Source organism: Pelodiscus sinensis, chromosome 17, assembly GCF_049634645.1.
Source record: "Pelodiscus sinensis isolate JC-2024 chromosome 17, ASM4963464v1, whole genome shotgun sequence".
Lineage (NCBI taxonomy): Eukaryota > Metazoa > Chordata > Testudines > Trionychidae > Pelodiscus > Pelodiscus sinensis.
The window spans coordinates 5,938,641-5,961,463 of record NC_134727.1 but is presented as its reverse complement, the minus strand read 5'-3'; the positions used below and the strand labels follow the sequence as shown (position 1 = coordinate 5,961,463).

The 22,823-nt window shown below is 42.9% G+C and overlaps 2 protein-coding genes across 2 annotated transcripts in view; one reads left to right on the top strand and one right to left on the bottom strand.

Annotated features, from left to right (window-relative positions):
- Positions 1 to 22,823, top strand: part of KCNIP1 (potassium voltage-gated channel interacting protein 1) — a 725,629-nt gene that overhangs the window by 52,474 nt on the left and 650,332 nt on the right. The gene's annotated exons all lie outside the window — the stretch shown is intronic.
- Positions 996 to 22,404, bottom strand: KCNMB1 (potassium calcium-activated channel subfamily M regulatory beta subunit 1). Its single transcript, XM_006115771.3, has 5 exons — positions 22,223 to 22,404; positions 17,468 to 17,560; positions 11,674 to 11,854; positions 8,781 to 8,964; positions 996 to 2,877 (listed from the first exon to the last, which is right to left on the bottom strand). The coding sequence occupies exons 3-5, from the start codon at positions 11,808 to 11,810 to the stop codon at positions 2,611 to 2,613; spliced, it is 588 nt and encodes a 195-aa protein (XP_006115833.1). The 5' UTR covers positions 11,811 to 11,854; positions 17,468 to 17,560; positions 22,223 to 22,404; the 3' UTR covers positions 996 to 2,610.

Below are 22,823 nucleotides of genomic sequence, written 5' to 3'. Positions count from 1 at the left end.
GCCGCCAAACAGCTGATCGGCACAGCACGGCAGCCATTTTGATGTAAATGAAGCAGCGATTATTTAAACCGCCGCTTCATTTTGCTATGTCTAAAAGCTCATCTACATGGCTTCGTCGACGGAGCCATGTAGTGTAGAAATTCCCTAAATGTCCTCTAGCCCCATAAGCAGTGAAAGTGTTGGTAATGTTGCTAGAAAATATTGATCTCCCGTGGTTCAGAAAATTCTGGTTCAGAATTGGTCAAGTCCCAAGGGTGCCGGACTAGAGAGATTCAACCTGTACTTTCTAATGTCAATCATAGCATCTCTTTTGAAGTCTTGCTGGGTGTGCATATGGGGTACAGTGGTGGGAGAGAGTGACAGTTCTGTGTCATTGGTCTAAAGCAGATGACAGAAGCATAATTGTGATCATGACATTAATATCCCCAAATGCCGGGAAACAATTGGAGAATACGACTAACTGATCTCTCACTCTTAACAATGAAAGGGGATGAAAGGTAGATCCTCCTCTACTGGCTTCTGAGATGAATGTATTAAGTGTCTCACATGCATTCTCTACTTTTTACCATTGTTTTGGTTTGTGTTAGTTTCATGGTGGTGATGGGAAAATCTGGAAAATGAATTCATCCAGGCCCAGGTGAAGTTTGGCGTGGCAGAGACAATGCAAAGATCTCCCACATCCCCGGACATGGAGGAACCACCCCATTAACGTTTAGCAACAAATGCATTCTCCATGTAGAATTTATCTTGCCTTCCTCTACTGAGGGTGCCAGCAAGAACGCTAATTGCAAAGGTGTCTGTTGTGAACACTTGTCCACAAGGGTTTGAACTAAGATGCCCAACTGATTGTATAGACATGAATGAAAAGCTGATGGTTCTGAGTTGGATTCAGCTGATTTAATTTTACATACAGGGATTCAAGATCTTTGTGGTCTCCCATTGCTTCCTGCCAATGTACTCTTGTCTGTAAGACACCAAGAACTTTAGAAAAGACATTTAAGAGGCTACAATGTGTGGAGATTTTTTATTGTTTCAGTGTGCCCCTTGTTTGTGCTACAACAGACAGTCAGAAATGTCACAGTTCAGTGAAAATGGAATTATTTTTTCCAAGGCACTCGATGGACTTAAAATCTGAGGCCTAACTCTGATTTTTTGTGTGTGTGAGTCTGACACATCTGTTCACAGAACAGGCCCTGTGCTAGCCATGTCACAAGTGCCAGTCAAACACATTACATACAGTGTGTTTTGTATTCCCATTGTACACTGCAGGGAATTGGAAGCTGAGTTGAGAGCAACAGTCCTTTTCAGAGAACAGTTCATCATTGTAAGCATCAGACCTTTCTTTGTTGATATTAAATTGTCCAGGCAAGACATGTGCTCTCTCTCATTTCCTGTCTCTACCCCCTTCCTTATCTCTCAAGCTCATGTGAATTCATTGTACTCCTTCTCCACACAACTTGCTGATGGTTTGAAGTACACAATCTTCACATATTTTTAACCTCTTTGGTTTGACTTCTTAATATTATATGTGAGTTACAGGTGGAAAAAGAGCATTTTCAAAGGCAGACCTTGTAGCTACTCCAAAACTGAACCAAAGCAGCGGCGCATAATTGCAAAAGTTGGTCTTTACAAAAATTCTACCCCTTTAAAAAGTACATTTTGTGTGTGTGTGCGCGTGCACAGGTGTGTGTGTGTGTGTGTGTGCGCGCGCGTGCGCACAGGTGTGTGTAGAATCCTATAAAAGTAAATATTAAACGCTTGATTTTTCAGAAGAGTGACAGTTGCAGTTCATGCATACTACCACACACATCTTTGTGTACTTTGTGCAATCAGCCCTCCTTTACTCTCAGGTAAAGCCTGCTGCCTTTTATGAACACAGTTCCAGTAAGGCCTGGCCTACACTACATCGGAAGGTCAAAGTAAGATGTTCAACTCTAGCTATGTAAATTACATAGCTGGAGTCGACATATCTTACATCCTGTTTCTGCACTGTCCACACAGTGGGAGGTTGACAGGAGCAAACCCTTCCATTGGCTTCCCTTACTCCTCATGACGATCAAAAATACTGGTGCCAATGGAGGCGCCCTCTGGGTTTGATTTAGTGGGTCTATACTAGACCTACTAAAGCAAACCCCAAAAGATTGACTGGCAATGTTGATTTTTCCGCACAGTGTAGATGTGCCCTAACTGTGTAGGTAAAGTCAGCACAGAAAGATGCATGTAGATGTCTGACCTCGACTTTCTGAAAATCAACCCCCAAATGTACATTATGCTCTTTGTCAGCAACTTTGAATGCTGAATTTTTAACCTCGCTTTTGTAAAACAAAACTCACTCAAACCCGCCACAAAATTGACAGATGTCTGAAAACAAAAAACTACCACCCAAAAAGCATGGAATAGTTCTTGTGCAATCCCTGGAACCTCACGTATTGGTCTTATTTTATGTCTGACTTGCAGTAAACCACAGTATATACACTCAGACAACGTCTCTCTTCACTAGAACTCTGACCACTGAACATAGTACATTTTGAAGAATTACAAAATACAGGGGATAGAGGGTGGGGCAAAGGGAACTTGAGCTCATTGTGTTGTGGAGGATGATCTATTAGTTTAGTGTTGCCGAGCAGAAAGTGCAGAAACATATTGACTGACTTTCACCATGATGATAACCAGCACTCCACCAGTCATCATAAGGGAAGGCCAGAAGAAAACGAACAAAAGGCCCTTTGGCGTATATAGCCTCGTTAAGAGGACACTTGTCTCTTCTCTTCCTGGGTCGTAGTAACAAGGGAAAGTCTGATACTTTCTGAAGTTTTCTGTAACGTTTTTTACTTTGCCTTCTTTGTTCTTCTCCGAGTTGTCTGGAACATAGGAGCACTACAATGAGAAATCAAAATAGTCGTTAGAGCAGTTGTTCTGTCACAGGCTGTGCAGCGAGGCGAGCCCTTTCTGAAAACATGGCTTTCCTAGTTCAAATGAAAGGCTAGATGCACATCCGAGAGAATCATTAAACATTGTCTCGCTGTTATCTGGTGCGTTCCCCACCTATTTGTTGTTGCCCAGGGCTGTACGCTGAGCCCCCCCAGTGCTGCAAAGGATGTATGTCTATAGCGATTTGGGGTTGGGAAGGAGTTTCTCCCAAGATCAGATTGCTCGGGACCTTTTTGACTTTATTTTGAAGCATGGGCTGTTGCTTGCTCAGATCATCTGAGCATATCTCACCTAACCAATTACTTACCATTCCAGGGGTGTCGGGCATTGGTTACCCCTTGGTTCCTCCCACTCTCAACCTATGACACACAACCAGTTGAGTTTCCTGAGGAATGAAATACTTTCATCTCACAGATGTCAATGGGCTCCCCATTAGGAATATCTGGGCGACACACAGATATTTGCATATTCTTTTTTCGAATCTTCCCTGTAGTCTAGATGAGCCATCAGTGGCCTTTGGAGGTCAGACTAATGGTCTGATTTAATCATCTGTCCTGGCCTCAAATTCTGTGATTCTATGAAAGTGTTTAGGAGCCTATGGGTCAGCTCCCACTCTTGGTGTAAAGCTCACACATAACGTCCTAAAAGCTCAGAGCTTTAGATTTTAAAAATAGAGGCCAGGACTCTACTTTTGCTGCACATGTACAACATCTAGTTCTATTGGCTCCAGACCCGAAGTGGGGCTTCTGGCACAACACGGTACACATCCATTAGTTGTGAGGAAATTCATAAATTGGCTGGGCTGGAAGGGAGCAGAGGTGTGTTCCTGTTGATAGTGCTTTCACAGTCATGAGTTACCCTACCTCTTTTGCCATGGAGTACCTATGGGTGTGTCTAGACTACATGCCTCCTTCGACGGAGGCATGTAGATTAGCCAGATCGGAAGAGGGAAATGAAGCCGCGATTAAAATAATCACGGCTTCATTTAAATTTAAATGGCTGCCCCGATCTGCCGATCAGCTGTTTGTCGGCAGATCGGGGGAGTCTGGACGCGATGCCCCGACAAAGAAGCCTTTCTTCATCGACACAGGTAAACCTGGTTTCACGAGGCTTACCTGTGTCGATGAAGAAAGGCTTCTTTGTCGGGGCATCGCGTCCAGACTCCCCCGATCTGCCGACAAACAGCTGATCGGCAGATCGGGGCAGCCATTTAAATTTAAATGAAGCCGCGATTATTTTAATCGCGGCTTCATTTCCCTCTTCCGATCTGGCTAATCTACATGCCTCCGTCGAAGGAGGCATGTAGTCTAGACACACCCTATCTTCGGGTGGCGGAGTAAGCTAAATTCCAGTTATCTAAGAGCACATGCCAGTATTTGACTTACTTCAGTGTGAGCCTCTCTCTGTAATGAGCAAAAGACAATAAACAGGCTAAACGACTGCCTTTACCACAGACTTGTAGGCCACCCACAGAAGCAAGTTTTCCAATGATTGCTCACAGTGTAAAAGACAACACAAATGACCAACTTTTTTGGAAAGGGGGGGGAGTATTTTTAATTGGTTATGTGATGAAACAATTGTATTGCTTTCTAGTGCAAGAAACTGATATTTTATTTGTATTAACATAGCCCCTATGAGTTATAACTATGAAGGGTTGTCTCTGTACTGCGCAGCTTGCAGTCTAACAAGGTGAGATGGACAGGAGCTGAGAGAGGAAATGAAGTCTGGAGTGAGTTTGCTTTCTCACAGCAGTTCTGTGGCAGGAGTAGGGAACAGAGCCCTGTTCTACTGTGTGTAGAGCTATGTTCCAATTCACTGAGCCCATGTTGCTCTTAAGCCAGGTCTACACTTGACTTGGATGGTCGGCTTAAGGTACGCAACTCTAGCTACGCAGAATATGTAGCTGGAGTCAGCTTACCTTACGCTCCCATTGGCTTCCCTTTCTTCTCATGACTGTGAGGAGTATAGGCACTGGCTACAGCTGCCCTCTGCATTGATTTATGGGTCTATACAAGACCTACTAAATTGAATGCCAGACCGTCAGTCTCTGGGTACGGCGAGCGAAGACGTGCCCTTAGACTAGAGCAGTGGTCCCCAACCTTTTTAGGTTGTCGGGCGCCAGGGGGCGTGGCCGTTTGCCCGCCGGGTGCCAGGGGGCGGGGCCCGGGGGTGCCCCCCCATCCACGTGCCTGGGGGCGGGGCCCCCCCATAGCTGCGCGCCCGGGGGCAGGGCCCCCTCCAAGGGCCGCGCGCCCGGGACCGGCGCTCCCCGCCCCCCCCCCCCCCGCCGAGTGCCGAGCGCCCGGAGCCGGAGCTCCCCCTCCCCCCCGCCGAGTGCCGAGCGCCCGGAGCCGGTGCTCCCCCCTCCCTCCGAGTGCCCGGAGCCGGCGCTCCCCCCCTCCCGCGGAGTGCCGCGCGCCTGGGGCCGGCGCTCCCCCCCACCGCCTCCCGCCGAGTGTCGCGCGCCCGGCGCTCCCCCCGCCAAGCGCGCTCTCCCCGCAAGCGCCCGTGCGCCATGTGCCCGGGGCCAGGCCAGCCCCGAGCACCTGGCAGGCGCATTGAAATGCCCCCACGGGCACCATGGCGCCCATGGGCACCGTGTTGGGGACCACGGGACTAGAGTATATATGTTGCTGGATTCTTCATACAGCTGAGAGTCTTTCTTTGTCTCTGTAATTGGCTACCTTCCTCAGTATGGGGAGAAAGCAGAAATCAGCTATCCAATCAGATCTTCCTCATGGACAAGTAGTGGGCTTTCAAATGTAATTGAGAGTCTATTGAAAGAGGCATACATTCTATTCATCCCTCTAAGACTACAGTTTGGCAAAAACTATGCTGATAAGCTTAATCTGTACTTCTGTTCAGGTTCGCAATCTTTATTACACCATTTCATTAATGCCCCTTAAAGTGGTTTGGCCACAATTAGAGCCCCTTGCTCTAATCCAAGCTATGTGTTTGGAATGCTTGCTGACGTTAAGTTACTGGAAATGCCATTCATTCCAGGCTGTTTTGAGGTATGTTCAATAGTACTCAGAAATTGAAACCGGGAATGGTTTCTCTCCACTTTCTGCACCTCTTGTGCAGAGAGTATTTACTGGCCAACTTAACCTAACCTGGGAGTCATTTTAAAATTTCAGCTGTAGACATGCATTTGCTTTCTCCCCAAACCAATAACCTAAACAAACGTAATGTGAATAAAATGATATTTTCTTAAGCTAACAGTAAGTACAAGATTATAAACCTGAAAGAAAATCCTCTATGTGCAAAAATAAAAATGGTCCCATGAAACAACAACTTCTATCTCATTGTAAATGGATTCCTAGATCTCTCCCTTTGCTAGAATTCCAGATACCTGCAGATTGGCTGAAATGTACCCATGTGCAGACATTCACCTTAGTCTCTGAAGCAGTAAAGTTCCAAGTAAGTCTCACAATAGGGCATAATTGGATCCTTACTGGTGCATAGAAACTTGCTCTAGACTCCTACATATGGATGCATGTCAACCACATGGACTGCCTGATGAAAGAAGAAAATGTTCGAGAGTCCCTTTAACGACACTTCCACAGGGGGTAGAGAAAGTCCCCTTCCGCAAGCTAAAGGTTTTGTATGTTTACTTAATTTTTAATCTTCGGATCTTAAAGCCACCTCAAATCTGGGGAAAATATTTAACATAAAAGCTATGTGGGCCATATTTTCAAAGGAGCATTGACCAAGCCTCTACATTTCAATACCATTTTTTTCTTCTCGCAATTACTTGTGTGCACCACCCTTGTAACTGTGCTGCAAGTAGCAATTAGGTACAAGATACTGTATGAAGCTCTTCTTAAACGCTGATCTTAGAATAGCCAGATGTTTGAACTTTCTAGGAATGTAGACCTTGTATTTGAAACAGCCTTTGAAGGCTGACCCTTTGCATTTCCAAATGCTATGAACTATCTGCATGTTTAAATCCCATCATGTTTCATAATGTATAATATATATTCTCCAGGCTTGAAATGGACTTTGAAGTGATGATTGACCCAAGCTGCTAAACTCAGATATGGAATTTCCTGAAGTTTTGGAAGGTCAAGGGCATCTGGCATTTTGGTTTTGGTTCTTCGCTTGTTTTGATGATGTGAGAAGGGAATAAAAATTTTCTACACTAATCCTTACTGGTTTTCTTCTATATACACACTGTAGTCATTCTGTGCTTTGAACTTTCAAAACTCACTCTACCCATAATATGCTTATCTATGTTTCTTACTGAAAATCAAGTACAAGACATTTCTACAGCAGTCCTATGTTCCTCACTCATCACAATCAAACCATTCTGCACTGGATGACACATGTAGCTTTTTCACATACCATACAGTCAAACACAGGCATTCACTCAAACTTTTTTTTTCTTCCCATCTTATTCTTGGTCAGAATTGTTTATACCTTCTGAAAGCTGGCTTGCTGACTAAGGCCATCAATTTTCATCCCATATGCAAGTAATATTTCAGTGAGTGTTCAGGTACTCGCTTAGAGAGTTTGTTCTATGTTTGAAAATGTTTTCCTCATGCTCATTTAAAACAGAAAATTCTGGAGGTTTGGTTCAACTGCTATAAAGATGGGGACAAACTGAAAAATTCAGGCCTCCGTTGTGGTTTGGGTTTTGAACATCCTAAAGTTCAGGCACGCGTGGATCTGACTAATCCAGTTTGCAACCATCCCATGAATGTACAGGTGTTTTCTTTGAAAAAAGCAGCCGCTGAAATCTTCTGCCTCATTTGAAACCACATTCAACCCACGTCCTGTTGGCTGTTCTCAGATGGATGCTGGGGGACCCAACCTTGCCATGATAAAACATTACACGCCAATTAATTCCAGACGAGAGCCAGTGAAAGTGATACAATGTGTGGGTGGCTGGGTGGGCGTGTGTTTTCTTTTTGCCAGACTGCCATCCTAGGTTTGACCCGGCCAAGTCATTCAAAGCTTTGGAGGCTCGCTCAAAGTGAAGTTGAACTTCCAGCTATTGTGAAGTTCCCTGCAGATGTTCCTGGAATGGAGCTCCACTATAATACAGCCTGCAACCTTTCTGCACAAGTTTTGTTTCAGTATCGTTCCCATCTATCCAAGGGTATTTCCAACCTTAGGTCTCTGGGCCCCAACTTTCTCCCCCAAGGGTGCTGCTTCTACATAGTAATATACACCATGTATATTACTGAGTAGGATGCAGCAGCCTTGAAAAACAGAGTATATATCGTGTGTATTACAGATTAGACCAAGAACAAACCTAGCTGCTGGATTGAGTGCCCATATTCCCAGTTTAATGGCCTCCACCTGATGTTTACCAAACCCACTGGTGTTTCAGGTTTCCAAAGGCTTTCAGACTCCAATTCCCTCCCCTTCTTCTACTTCTCCTCTTATGTCCTGCACTCCCGAAATGGGAATGAACTTTGGGTCTCTGTTTTTAAACAGGTTGAGATTAAATATGTCCCTATCTCAGGGTTATTAAGCCAATGTTAGAGTAAGCCACATATGTTGATCTATTCCTTTGAGTTGTGATTCAGCTTGTAGAGATGTATGCATATTTTATGGTTATAAATGTTTAATAGTTATTTTTGGTGAATGTAATTGCTTCACAAATATTACCTTAAATATGTCTGATGCCATATTTATAATAAATGCCAAATATGCCCTCACTCTAAATTTTTTAATATTTGCCTTGGTCCAAGCATAACCATTGGTGTGAAGAAAGACTAACAAGTCTGTGCTCTATTTTCAGTTAATTCATCAGTGCTTTGCTTGGTTATAAAAATAACTTGGTGAAGCATATATGATAAATATGAACAGGGATTCCGTTGAATACTTTTAGATTTATGTACCTTGGGATTTCTTCTCTTTGTGTCCTCAGTATGGTAGAGCATAACCTTTTCTCCTGAGAAGTTCAAATCCACCAGCACCTCTAGACAGGGATACTGTAAAATGTTGGTTGCACCACTGTTGAATGAGCATTTGTCCTTGATATCAGCTTTGATCACTTTGCAGGTAACTTCTTTGGTCCAAACACTGGAAAACAAATGATACTGTTTGAATAATTTACCTGCAGCTTCTCCACAATGTGACTCTGTCCAAGTTCTATTGATGCATTTTCTACCAGGGTGGTGTTTCATATGTCATTAAGTCATCAGTACTGTGGTGGGCTGATGGTGTATATGGAATGTTTATGCAAAGGCTTTGAGCCAAAGTCATCCAGACAGGTAAGGGGGTTGGGGTGACGAGCTATTCAGGGAAGATATAGAGGTTTACTCCCTCATTAGCCATTTGTTGGGTCAGTTTAGAGGTAGATTCTAACCCAGGGCTACTCAACACATGGCCTGCGGGCCGCATGCACATGCCTGTTTGTTTGTGGCTCGCGGCGCAGTTTGATTTTACTCAGGGCTCAACACATGGCCCGTGGGTAGGATCCTTTGAACATGGCTTCCACTGGGAACACGCTCCATAATGGCAAGTCAATATAATGGTCTTCTGTTGAGATGTGTTTTAGTAGTTCAATTCCTAGACTGTCATTGATCGTTAAAAGTGCTGTCATATGGGTGGAAATCGTGTAAATATCACATTTTATTAATATCAGCAAAACTGACTTAAATGGGGCCTGCATGTCGTGTAGTCTTGCCTTAATCTTTGTATTCATGCCTGACAGTGTGAAAGAAGCTATTTGCATATATTTGCATTTATATTTGCATGTCTATGCAACCACACTTAAGTTGCAGCCCTCGGCATGTGCTGTGAGTATCATTGTGGCCCCTGGGGCTTCCAAAGTTGAATAGCTCTGTTCTAACCCCTCTGCATGGATGTGTTAGAAATTGGCACCCCCAGAATCATAGAACACTAGAACTGGAAGGGACCTCAAGATGTCAGTGAGTCCAGTTCCCTGCCTTCCCAGTAGGACCAAACACTGTCTAGACCATCCCTGACAGGTGTCTCTCTAATCTGCTCTTAAATATCTCCAGAGATGGAGATTCCACAACCTCCCTGGGCAATTTATCCCAGTGTTTAACCACCCTGAAAGTTAGGAAGTTTTTCCTAATGTCCAGCCTAAACCTCCCGTGCTGCAGTTTAAGCCCGTTGCTTCTTGTCCTATCATCAGAGGCCAAAGAGAACAATTTTTCTCCCTCCTCCTTGTAACACTCTCTTTTTAGGTATTTGAAAACTGCTATCATGTCCCTTCTCAGTCTTCTCCTTTCCTAACAAAACAAACCCAATTCTTTCAGTCTTCTCTCATAGCTCATGTTCTCTAGACCTTTAATCATTCTTGTTGCCCTTCTCTGGACCTTCTCCAATTCTCCACCTCTTTCTTAGAATGTTGTGCCCAGAACTGGACACAATACTCCAATTGAGGCCTAATCAGAGTAGAGAGGAAAAATTACTTCTCGTGTCTTGCTTACCACACTCCTATAAATGCATCCCAGAATCATGTTTGCTTTTTTTACAACAGCGTCATACTGTTGAATCATATTTAGATTGTGGTCCACTATGACCCCTAGATCCCTTTCTGCAGGACTCCTTGCTAGACAGTCGCTCCCTATTCTGTACGTGTGAAATGGATTGTTCCTTCCTAAGTGGAGTACTTTGCATTTGTTCCTATTAAACTTCATCTTATTTACCTCAGACCATTTCTCCAGTTTGTCTAGATCATTTTGAATTATGACCCTATCCTCCAAAGCACTTAGAAACCCTCCCAGCTTGGTATCATATGCAAACTTAATAAGCGTACTCTCTCTGCCAGTATCTAAATCGTTAATGAAGATATTGAACAGAACCAGTCCCAGCACAACAGAAAAAGAACAACAGAAAAAAAAAGTGGGGTTGGGGGGGAATTCTAATATTTGTTGGTAAATATTTTAAATGTGGATGCATGTGGAGTTTTTTTCAGTGCACATGCAGAGGCCTGAATGAAAATTTGACATGTTTATATTTTCTGTAATATAGTTTAGCATATTGGCATAACTCTATCTATTAACAATACACATGCTAGTATGACATGACAAATTGGAGACTGCACTGGGAACTTCGTGACCCTAACTGCAACTGCCACAGACTTGTATCCATTGCAGATTAATTAGGCATTTTTCCATGGTAGGTGTATGGGCGAAGAGAACCTGTAATTAGTTTTGATGGGTAGGTTGCACTGGTTCATTACAAAATGATCAAAAAGTGAATGCTCCGGGCTACAGAGCTGGTTAATATTGCCAACAGTTCTACATTTTAGCGAGGGTGGGTTTGAATACTTGGATCTACTTTCTTTTAAGCAAATTCAGCTTTGGAAATTACACAACTCTAGTTTCTATTTTTCCTGAAGATTTTCTCTCTGTGTGTGGTTTTGTGTTTTTTTATCATTGTTGTTAAATTGAAACATGTTTGTTTTCAATAACCAAAGGTTGAAATGTTCTTAGTGAAAACTCTGGCAAATTCCAGGAGAACATTGACCAAGGTGAAAGTTTTTCATAGTTTTCTAAACTTTCCACTGACAATGAAAATGCATGTCTGGACCTGCTCTGCTACTTACTCTGAGAGGATGTTTTCCTGGGTCAGGTGTTTCCTTGGAGTTCTATTGACTGTTCACGAGTATCACTTCCCTGCCTTCATTATAGTGTCTAAAATCAGCTCGTAAGCTCTTTGCCACGGTATCCTTTGATTTGTTCTGTAAAGCACCTAACACACTTTTGGGCTCCACAAGTGCCCAAAACTGGGGTTTATCTTTAAAAAAGCAATTACCTTTCCCTGTAGAATGGCACAATGGTGAGAACAATAAATAAGTACATCATTAATGAGCATGCAATCATTCCTAGTCCCAGGCATAATGCCCTTGTCTCTCCTCTCTTCTGTGCAGTCACCAGCTTTTTCCCCAACATGATTTCGTGTTATGGATTCTGAAATATCCTGTTTGGAGTGAAACCTGAAAAGGAAAAAAAAATGCAACCAGAATCATGATAGATATAATATTAAATTTAATATGAACTTTCAAGAGGTGTTGATTCAAGGTCTTCCAAACTGGGAGGGGTTAAGTGGAAGCTGATACATTTCATCTTTTTATTCATTGAAATTTTGAAGGCAGTCGCGTCCAGTGAAAGAAAATACCGACTCCAAAATTAAAGGAAAAAAAAATAGCCCTATAGAGATGATCTGAACAATTCCAGGCCTATAAGCTTGACCTCAGTACCAGACAAACTGGTTGAAACTTTAGCAAAAGAACAGAATTGTCAGACACATACATAAGCACAGTTTGGTGGGTAAGAGTCCACATGGCTTTTGTAAAGGGAAATGTTTCATCACCAATATATTAGAATTCTGTCAGGGGGTCAACAAGCATGTAGACAAGAGGGATCCAGTGCTCAGATGTTCAGAAAATCTTTGACAAGGTTCCTCACCAAAGGCTCTTAAGCCAGGTAAGGTGTCCCAGGGTAAGAAGGAAGGTGCTGTCATGGATCAGGAACTGATTAAAAGACAGGAAACAATGGGTAGAAATAAATAGTCAGTTTTCAGAATGGAATAAGTAGTCCACTGGTCTATGCTGGGTCCAGTCCATTTCAATATATTCAAACATTTTTACATCTGGAAAAAGGGGTTAAAGTCTGTAAGGTGGCAAAATTTATAGATGGTACAAAACTTTGGTTCAATCTAAAGCAGATTGCAAAGACTTGCAGAGGGAAGTCACAAATCTGGGTGACTGGGCAACAAAATGGCAGATTAAATTCAGTGTTGATAAATGAAAAGTAATGCACCTTGGAAAATATAATCCCAACCATACAGACAAAATGACGGGGTATAAATTGTTCCCACTTAAAAAAAAAAAAAAAAAAAAAGAGAGATCCTGGTGTCATTGTGGACAGTTCCCTGAAAACATCAACTCAATGTGCAGGGGCAATCAAAGAAAGCCTACAGAAAGTTGAGAAGCATTAGATAAGAGAAGAAATATTGTATTGCTTTCATATAAATCCATGGTACACCCATACCTTGAATACTGCATACAGATCTGGTTGTCTGATCTCAAAAGAGATACATGGGAATTTTGGAAAAGAAAAAGACCAACAAAAATGATTAGAGGTATGAAGAGCTATCAATACGTCTAGGACCATTCATCTTAGAAAAGAGATGACTGGGGGGAAAGGATCGAGGGCTATAAAATCATGACTGCTGTGGAGAAAGTAAATGAGGAATTGTTATTTACTCCTCAACGCAAGAACTAGGGTCGCCAAATGAAATTAATGGGCAGCAGATTTAAAACAAACACAAGGAAGTTATTTACACAACACCTAGTCAACCTGTAGAACTCCTACTCCGAGGATGTTGTAAATGCCAAGACTATAACAGAGTTAAAAAAAAAAACTAGATATGTTCATGGGGGATAGATTCATCAATGGCTGTTAGTGAGCAGGGATGCAAAACAAAGCTTTGACGTGTTCCTAGCCTCAGGTTGCTGGACATTGGGAATAGGATGGGATGGATTATTTGATTACCTGTTCTGTTAGTTCCCTCTGAAGCACCAGTGGGAAGATAGGATACTGGGTTAGATGGACCATTGGTCTGACTCAGTAGGGCTATTTTTATGTATTATACTGTATGACATACTCAGCTTCATAAATTCAGTACTACAAAGGGTGAGTGTGTCATGGAGCATGTGCGTGAACGTGTATTCTAGGACTGTGTGAACTATTAGCAGCAAAATGTGGAAAACTAAGAACTATTTTCCAAAGTCAGTAGTTGAAATGTCATGTATTTTGCTGAAAAATGGGCCCTTATTGGCGCAAATCCCTCAATGTTCATAATGTCAGATTGCTACTTTCACACAGATTTTTTTTCCATCATATTGTGCAATATATTAAAATCTCTGTTTTGGCATCCAAGCTACCATTTCACTAAGAACAAAATATTTGGGTTATGAAATGGCCTAGAGGAAAACGGTTGTTTTCTCTCAACACTTCATGAGACATTAACCTAGAGTCACGCTATATTCAATCAGCTTTTTCCTGCCTTTTTTTTTGTCACATTGATTCTTTGTGCAGTGTTACACACACAAACCAAATGGCAGGTGTGAAATCCTTCCACGACCAAACCCTCTTATACAAAGATATTTTCCTCTTCAGACCTTATTTTCAGTAGAAGGTGAATTACATCCAAACAGAAAGTGCAGTTGGCTAATGGCAATGGGTTGGAACAATTCAAGTCTTAAATTTTCCTGTATAAGACACAGATTTTATTATATCCATGCATGATGGGCTGTTCACGCCACACCAGACCTGAGTGGGTTAAGTTGACACAGATGGGGCAGTTCATTTTATAGGCTAGGCCCGAGTGGAGCTAGCACCTCCTAGACCCAGCCACAAGCTGATGGCTAGTGTCAAATGAAATTTGTGATGTTTTGGTGGAGAAGATTCAAGCATGACAGAGGCCCTAATATAGTGGGAAGTTAGAGCCCACAGTAACGAGGGAAAGGGAAAGACGACCTTACACAGAATCCTTTTGGCTGAAGGCAGGTGCACTCTCGTGGGTTGGACCTTGGGGTTTTGATCAGCATTAAAAACAACCAGAGGGGAGCAGGTACTACTTATGAAACTTCTGGAGAATCAACCAAGAGAGCTAGAGGCACAGGTATACCTGCAGGGATAGCTGACAAAATTGGCTGAACAGTAGCATTTTTAATATACAGGGCTAGAAAAAGGAAATCGCAGAAGCTGTAGAGAGTAGAGCTGGAAAAGAGGTGCCGGGGTTTTGAACCCAAGGCCTAGCCAGGGCAATGTTATGCCTGAGGGTGGATGGGACCCCTTCAAAGAGTTCCCCAACTTCCATGTTGACAAGAAGCCTTACCCAGAGGCCAGGAACAGAGGAAAGCCCGAAGGTGTCCAATTTCTTGGGCAAACAGGAAAGAGAGGAGCTTGTTTTTCGTGTAAGGAATTAGGACATGAGGTATTGCCCTCACAAAGACCTGAATGGAAGAGACAAAGGGCCGGCAGAAAGAGTTGATGGCCTGTAGCAAGGTCTTCACAGGAGTAGAGAAGTGCTACCAGATTGTAATGGCAGGAGGTGTGAAGAAACTGGAAAGGAGAAAGATTCCTACAAAGATGGGCTTGGAGGAGGCAGGGGTGAACACAGACCAAGCAGTATATGGTGGGTACTCAAACCCCACAGGGTAAAGATACTGGGGTAGTCTGCAGACCAAAGGAAGGGGCTAGCAGAGAAATTAGTAATGCAGAGCAAGCCTCTTAAATGGCTATTCAAGACCTGGGATTATAGCAGGAAAAGAACATGATAACCACGGAAGGACAAAGGCAAACGGTTTCTCATGTTGGAGAACCTAAAGCAAGAATGAGATGACGTATGGGCCCAGCATGAGCAAATGCACAGTAGGAAACTTACAATCTTGAGAGGGAGGGTATGTGATGGGGAGTTCATCTCACATCACTCCTGAAGGAGTAAAACTGACGTGGATAGGATCAATTAATTTCATAAACCAGACCTGTGTGGAGCTAATCCACAGACCCAGTCCCAAGGGAGACCTCCAATGGTGAGTGAACCTTCTGACACCATGTGAATACAAAAGCTTTGTCTGTGCTAGACCCTCATAATTGTACAACCTCCACATGTAGCAGTGCTGGGAGGACTAACAGAGGAAATCTGCCAACTGTTTATCGACACATTAACTGCTATGTTTTCCTAAACTTGCTGTGGTCAGAATTGGACCGCGATGTAGACATTTTCACCTAGTCAGGTCCTGAATTCAGGGCATTGCTATTGCTGGTGGTAAAGCACAAATGGGGGATGTGAAGAGAAATGCTAATCTAGGTAGTGTTAGACTACTGTGCAATTGGCTGACTTCGGAGGGTTTGAGTATTCACATCCCCCTTTGTCAAATAGAAGTCTAAATGATATTGATGATGACGATTGCTATGGAATCGCAGCAGTTGAAATGAATGAGTTCTGAAAATGACTGCTCTTCATCTGTATTCTCTCTGCCAATTTAGTATGAGTGAGGTTTAGCATCGCATGCAAATTAGAGCACTATGATCTATACGTCATAGCTGGCCATCACCAGTCTCCATTTTAGTGGAAGCATGATATAAACCACACTTACAGAAATCCTATTTTCTGCAGACAAATAGGGAAGAGACAGAATTGAGGTGTGTGGCTATGTCTAGACTATGTAGAATTTTCAAAAGAGGATATGCAAATTCCCACTGAGTTTGCATATCTTCTGATCTCACTTTCGAAAGAGGATCTTTCAAAAAGTGAAAGTAGTCTGGATGCATATCCTCTTTTGAAAAAAACGTAGTTTAGACGTGCCGTGTGTGTATGTGTGAGAGAGAGAGAGAGAGACACAGACAGACAGAATAACTTAGTAGGCTGAATTAAACCCACGTAGCCCCAGTGCTTTACTTTTCTGCACATGGATTATCCTTGGACCCATACAGAATCTCTGTGAAGGGTCAGAGATTCAGCTATGTCACGGCAGCTTAGAGTATCTATTTTAGTTTAAAAAAGGCAGCTACTTACCATGTTCATCAGTGGCAGATAGGTATCCAAAAAATCAGTTTTGACATGCAGAGGAACCCAGGTTTGGCAGAGCACGTAAGCACATGCGTAGTGATTTGCTCAAGGGATGGATTGAAAGATATGCCCAAGTTCCATTTAAGTTTAAGGTCAAGGTAAAGTCAATGCCTAAGGCTGAATAGGTGCCCATGCACTGGGCGATTAGGAATGGCCCGTTGAACAGGAATGCAAGAATTATGCACAGTGAAGGGCCAAACCCCATAACTCTTCAGCTGTTGTCTGCATTCTGGCCACAATCCCTGGAGGAGTTACTTTAAACTAGTGCCTCCCCCGCACTCCCAAATCCTCTGTCTTTAAAATGTCACTGCAAAGAAGCATTATCTGGAGAAGAATAAAAACCAAGACAATTGCTATAAAGGAACGATGTTAAAGCTGCCTTCAGCTGTTGATTAGAAGAGATGAAGAAGAATGTGATGGAGCTTGCGTGTGGCTTTCTATTTTAATTAGCTTTCAGTCATTCAACCATGGCAGTTTTGTTATTTAACTAGATAATTTTGATAGTCAAAAGACAAAATATTTGGACAGTTAAGGATTTGCTGCTATTAGAAAAAATAATTTTATAGCAGCCATTAGCATTAGCAGAGCTACTAACAACAAATATGTTCTCCCATGGGATTTCATGCTGCGTTGATGCTATTATGTCGATAGCACAGCAGACCCTGCGGTTAGTAGATCTGCAGGGGGGAGTTTTTAAGTGGGTGGGAGGATGGAAATATTGAACAAGGAGATAATTGGTGTTCTAAGGTCTCTTTGGGAATGTAATTGTTCTTCAATTTAGTTGCAGTATGGAAAATCGTTTAGTATAAAATTCCATACTTAATAGGTATTTAGGCCCATTGTGGGTTCTGCTAAAGAGACTGGCTTTGAAGAGAATCAGTCCCGTGAAGTTCAAATACAATTTGCTGAAGTTCCTAATCAAAAAGCATGTTCTTCTGAAATTGACATACTGACACACAGACTATACCTGATTTCTGAGGCGTGTTAAGGTGACTGCACTACAATCAGCCATATGGGTTCCAGACCAACGGATTGCTGTGGGACTTTGTCTTTCCTTGACCTATGGAAACAAACAATAGAAGAGGGGAATATTCAGTGAGGTCAACCCTTATCCCAGACTGACACAAATTAAAGCCAGGACAATGAGTGAGTTGAGCCAAAATTAGAATTTCCATCCTACAGGAAATTGATGTTTCACCATTTCTGTTACTCTAAAATGGGGCAAAACTGAACCATTTTTTAATGGAACAAAGTTCCTTAAAATGTTATGTCCTTACTCAGACATGTTGAAATAAAAAAAGTTGTTCTGAGTCACTTTGGCAATAAACTGCACCGTTTGGCTGGGTCAGAAGGGAGACTGAAGCAATATGGGAGATGTAGACTGCAGAACTCAAACTGCAACTCCCATGAGGCAATGCTGTACAAACTGCTGAAGTAGTTTAACAATGACCCAACACTAAAAAAAGTACTTCGATTCTGTTCAACAATCAAAATGTTCAGTTCAGCTCAAACTGACATGCCACAAAATACTTAGATTTGATTTTTTTTTTTCTGATGGAAAGCCAAGAACTTTGGCAAGAATGACTTTTTTCTTGCAGAAAATTTCAGTTTTGCAGAAACTGCATTTTCTACTGAAAAATTATTTTGATGCAAAATTCTCAACCAACACTATTGATCACACGGAGTTCACCTCTGTGGTCCTAACAGTCCTTTACAATGAGTCAGGAATTAAATTAAATTAAAGCACCCAGTGCCACCTCCAATAGAACTGGAGATGAAAATTTCTTCTAGAGCCTGAATGTTTCCATTTGTACCTGTTAGATATTCATCCACTGCAAATTCTGCTATCACGCTCATACATACAGGAGACAGATCACCCCATCATATGGAAAACAAGAAGTTATTACCCTGCGACCATTAACCAAAGAAATAATGCAATTATGGAAACTGTTAATTAGCAGCACTTTTTCTTGGGATGTCCACATATCAATTAATTTACACTTCTCTTGCCCCTTTCTTCTAATTAACTCAAATCATTTTTCACATTTCCAATCACAATACCTGTGAATGCTAATTTACACACTGATAAACTGAGTACAGCAAGGCAAAGTGACTTGACCAATGCTATACAATCAGTCGGTGGCAGAACAGGAAATACTGAATTGCTTGCCTTCAGTTCCCTTATGCTAATTGCTGGGTGATTTTCCTGCCTCCCAAAATTCCCAAAGCACTTCTGTTTTGAGGTAGAGCAAACAAACAACTGATAAAATATGTAAGGAATGTTAGCAGGAACGAATCCTTCTAAAAATATAACATACAGCACGTCCACAAACATCATGTGATAGGCCCGATCCTCAGGCAGCATTAACCAGAATAGCTTCATTGAGTCTTGTGGTATTTTCACCTGTTTATACTGAGCCAGTCCTTAAAACTGAAAGTCGCTTTGCCCTTTTTTATGCTAGTAAATTGAGTGAGTGGATGAAGTGATGGTGTAGCAAAAATTGTAACCCCTCCCCTTATCACATGTGTTGGAGCCCCTCATGAATAGAAGGGTGTAAGACAGGACAGTAAGTTTCAGTGAAACTGACCTAAAACACTTATTTTTAAAGCCCTTCCATATACAAATAATTATTCAGATGTTTTACTAATTCTTGTTAATGATGAAAACCCTCTGTTTCCTGGATTGGGAGAGACATAAATGTGTTCTGTGTGTGCACATACACACACTTGTGTATATCTGTACAATTGTGATGTCACATAATATATTTCCCACATAATCTCCAAAGTGTTAATTACAGCACCAACATAAACTCTGACACATGTTTATGTACCTTATTTTATCCGGATCTGTTAGATCAGGGACAACATCATTATAAAATGTTTTCTTTACCAAAGTTAGCAAATATTTGACAGAAGAAATATGAAAAATGTAATTGGCCTTGGAAGTGTTAGTGGTTTAAATCTGGAGACACTGATGTGGGAAAATGTGGGTTTCAGATCTTCATCAAAGATACATTTCAGTGTAGCCCATAACTAGGCTGCTGCTAGAGTAGCTCCGTAATAATTAGGAAGTATAAAGTCCAAATCTCTTCATAGTCCACCTCCAATTTTCTTGTTCAGTCTAGTTAAATTGTACAGTCTACTCTCTGTGCAATGTCAATGTATATTTACCATATAGACCCGTTGTCCTTTTCTGTACCTCTTCTTTGTATGAAACCGAGTTTGGCAGTGAATATTAACAGCATTTATCATCAATGGAGGGGGCCTTATCCTTCACTGTTCAGTGAATTTCCTAAGCTCCTGACTTTCACATGAAGAGGGGCAGTGGATGTTCTGTTGCATCACACAATGTGTAGCGGTCATTTGGATCTGGTGAGTAATTAAGAACACACCAAATGGACCCTGTGTTAGGAGGCGCTACTTCCCCAGAATGATGCAGCTATCTGTGAGTTTGACCTTAAATAAGAAGCCAATTTGGGGGCCATTTGTATTTTATAGAAAATTAGCCACTTGTTTATCAGCTAAATGTTACCTCTATAAGAGCCACCTAGTTTTATTGCCCTTTGAGTTCTCCATTCTGGTCTGCATTAAAAAAGAGAAGTGCCACTTTCCCTGGCCACCTCAGTGACCCGAGAGAGATGATTGCCAGTTTTTTGGCAATGCGGTTCATGTATAGAATACGTTGCAGGCACGTAAGGAGAGATGCCCCGTATAGAATCATAGCGCTCTACCGCCAGAGAGCCGTGGAGGGGGATAACTCCCACGGGAGTCTGTACCATCACCAACATTTTACCACAGAGTGATAGATTCATCATTCCAAATCTGCTCTCTTGGTTTTAGTGCGTAGGTTTTTAAATCCTTTCCTTCTATTTATTGCCATTTTGCTTCCTATGGCCTCCTGTCCTGCTCCCCACTTCGTGGTGAGCCTGCCTGGGCTATTTGGATGTTTATCCAAATGGCTCTTACCCAAATGGCCCTTCCCTGCCTTTGCATCTCCAAGCCCTCCTTTGCTTCTAGTACAGGTTGTACCTCCCGGAATGGTCCCAAACCAGGGAATTTGACTGACCAGGGGAGGCCGATGCCAGACCCTCAGCTGCTGCTGTTCTGTGGGGCTCTGCTCAGGCCTGTTGCCAGGGAGATCAAAGGGGGCAATTGCCCTTGGGCCTGGTGACTGAAAAAGGTCCAGGGCTCCCAGCTGCTGGCACAATTGTAGTAGCAGCGATACCTGGAGCCCTGGGCCCTTTAAATCACCGCTGGTGCATCACATGGTGTGCTCCAGGCAGCTCTGCGGGTTGGGTGGCGTCACCGCGTCCGCTGGCTAAGCTAGGCCTCACCCCTTCCACCTGAGGCCCTGCCCCTTCTGGGAGCTCGAAGTCAGGCCCTCTCCAGATGCTCAGCGAGGCGGTGAGCTCCCGTGGCTCGGCTCCAGCTGGAGCAAAGGGGCTGGCATTGACCGAGGAAGGACTGTGGAGGCCAGGAGAGCAACACTGTTGCAGTGCTGGGGGCCAGGAGAGCAACACTGTTGCAGTGCACCAAATCCCATGGGTGGGTGGATGCGTTCCTGCCCCCCCACCTGCTGTGCAGCCGCACTCCTGGTCCTGGGCTGCAGAGCTCTGCAGCCACTGTGCCTTTTTCCCCCAAGCATAAGCTCCTGTCCCCGCTCTTCCCCCTCCCTGCCTGAGCTTGAACACCACAAATCAGCTGTGTGCAGTGTTCCGGAGCCTCTGTCAGGGCTGGGGAGGAGTTGCTGAGTGTGTGTGGGGGGGAGCAGGAGTGTTCCAGCCCCCAGGGATGCCAGGTCAGAGACGTTGCCGGACGAGGGAAGTCTGGAGTATAGAGGTCCAACCTGGAACTGTTTGTCTCATAGCACTGAGAATCACAGCAGTCCCTACTTCTGAGACCCAGTTTCAAACAAAAGTTAAAAATCTTCAAGAAAGCAAGTGAAGTCTCTGGTCCCATTCTCTGTCTCTGATTCCTACAGTAAAGGTGAGGTTGTACCGCAGGAGAAAGGACATGCCGTTTTACACCCCATCACCATCCAGGGATCCCATCCAGAGACGTGGGATGCTGTACCCCCTCCCCATGACACGAGTCGTTTGTATCATGTTTGACATACATGGAGTGTAAATATGATCATGTGATTATTCACATGATGTAGTTCGACTGGAGGGGGGAAAAACACTATATCTTACGTCAAAACTTATAAAGTAGGTGTGCGAAGCCAGGGGAAAACATTTGGCTATCTCTGAGTTCTAATGTTTTATATAATAACTTGAAAATCTGTTCTTATTCAGTCTGGCATTTGTCTAGAATATTTCTTCTGAATGCTCTGTGAGATAACAGTGCCACCCTTCTGGCTTTCTGAGACTGGGGTTTCAAGGTACCTAGTTACCCCAGGGCACACAGCTCCTTAAGCTCCTTGAAAAGTTCAGCCGTAGTTCTGCTCCTGACACTAAGCACACTTGCTGACAAGTGCTTTCTAACTCAGCAGCCGTTCCGATATTCACAAGGTATTTGCACCGTGACCATTGACACATTCAAGGAACCTTATGATTTATATCAGAGAGGGGAAAATTAGACAGCTGCTTTCCCCCTCTCTTAAGAGCTTGCTGTGTCTAGAAGCAGTCCTGTATGTTATTCTTTCTGGATGTCTGATCTCTCTTAAAAAAACAACGACATCCCACATATTCCTGAGGCAAAACTTTCTCAAAGTGTTCCTTACCCGTCACTGGCGAATGCTGCCCTTTCGGAGTCTTTAGCCCATGACAGTGTTTCTGTTCTTGACTGATCCAGGTAGATGAAACCCTTTCCACAGCAGTGATAAGACCACAAAACCTAGAATGAAAAACTTTCCTATCCAGGACTCCACTGGGTTTGTTTGGCTGTGGCTGAACTCTGAGCTGATTTCTGTACTATGAAGATTCCTGTTACCATAAATGGTAAGGTATGAACGGATGCAGTTCTCTTAAGATTAATTGCTGTGAACCAGCATAGTGCAAACAGTAGTAAAATAAGCATTCCCCTTCTAGTATGCCTGGGTCTTAATCTTCAAGGACAGTCATGCTGAGCTGAAACTTTCAGGAAGCTGGTGGCAATAGCGATAGAAAATTAATTTTTTTTTGCTGATGCTTGTCCAGTAGGTCTTGAGTTAATCTCACCATTCTTTCCATATAGGCCCCAGAAAAGCTAATAGTTTTTTGTTTCTATTGATTTTGGTCAGAGTTGAGCTAATGAACAATTGAATCTCAGCAGAGTAAATCAGAGCAGAGTTCAGCAAAATCAATTATTTCCTGTAATGCTTTTATCTAGCTTCCAGCGTGACG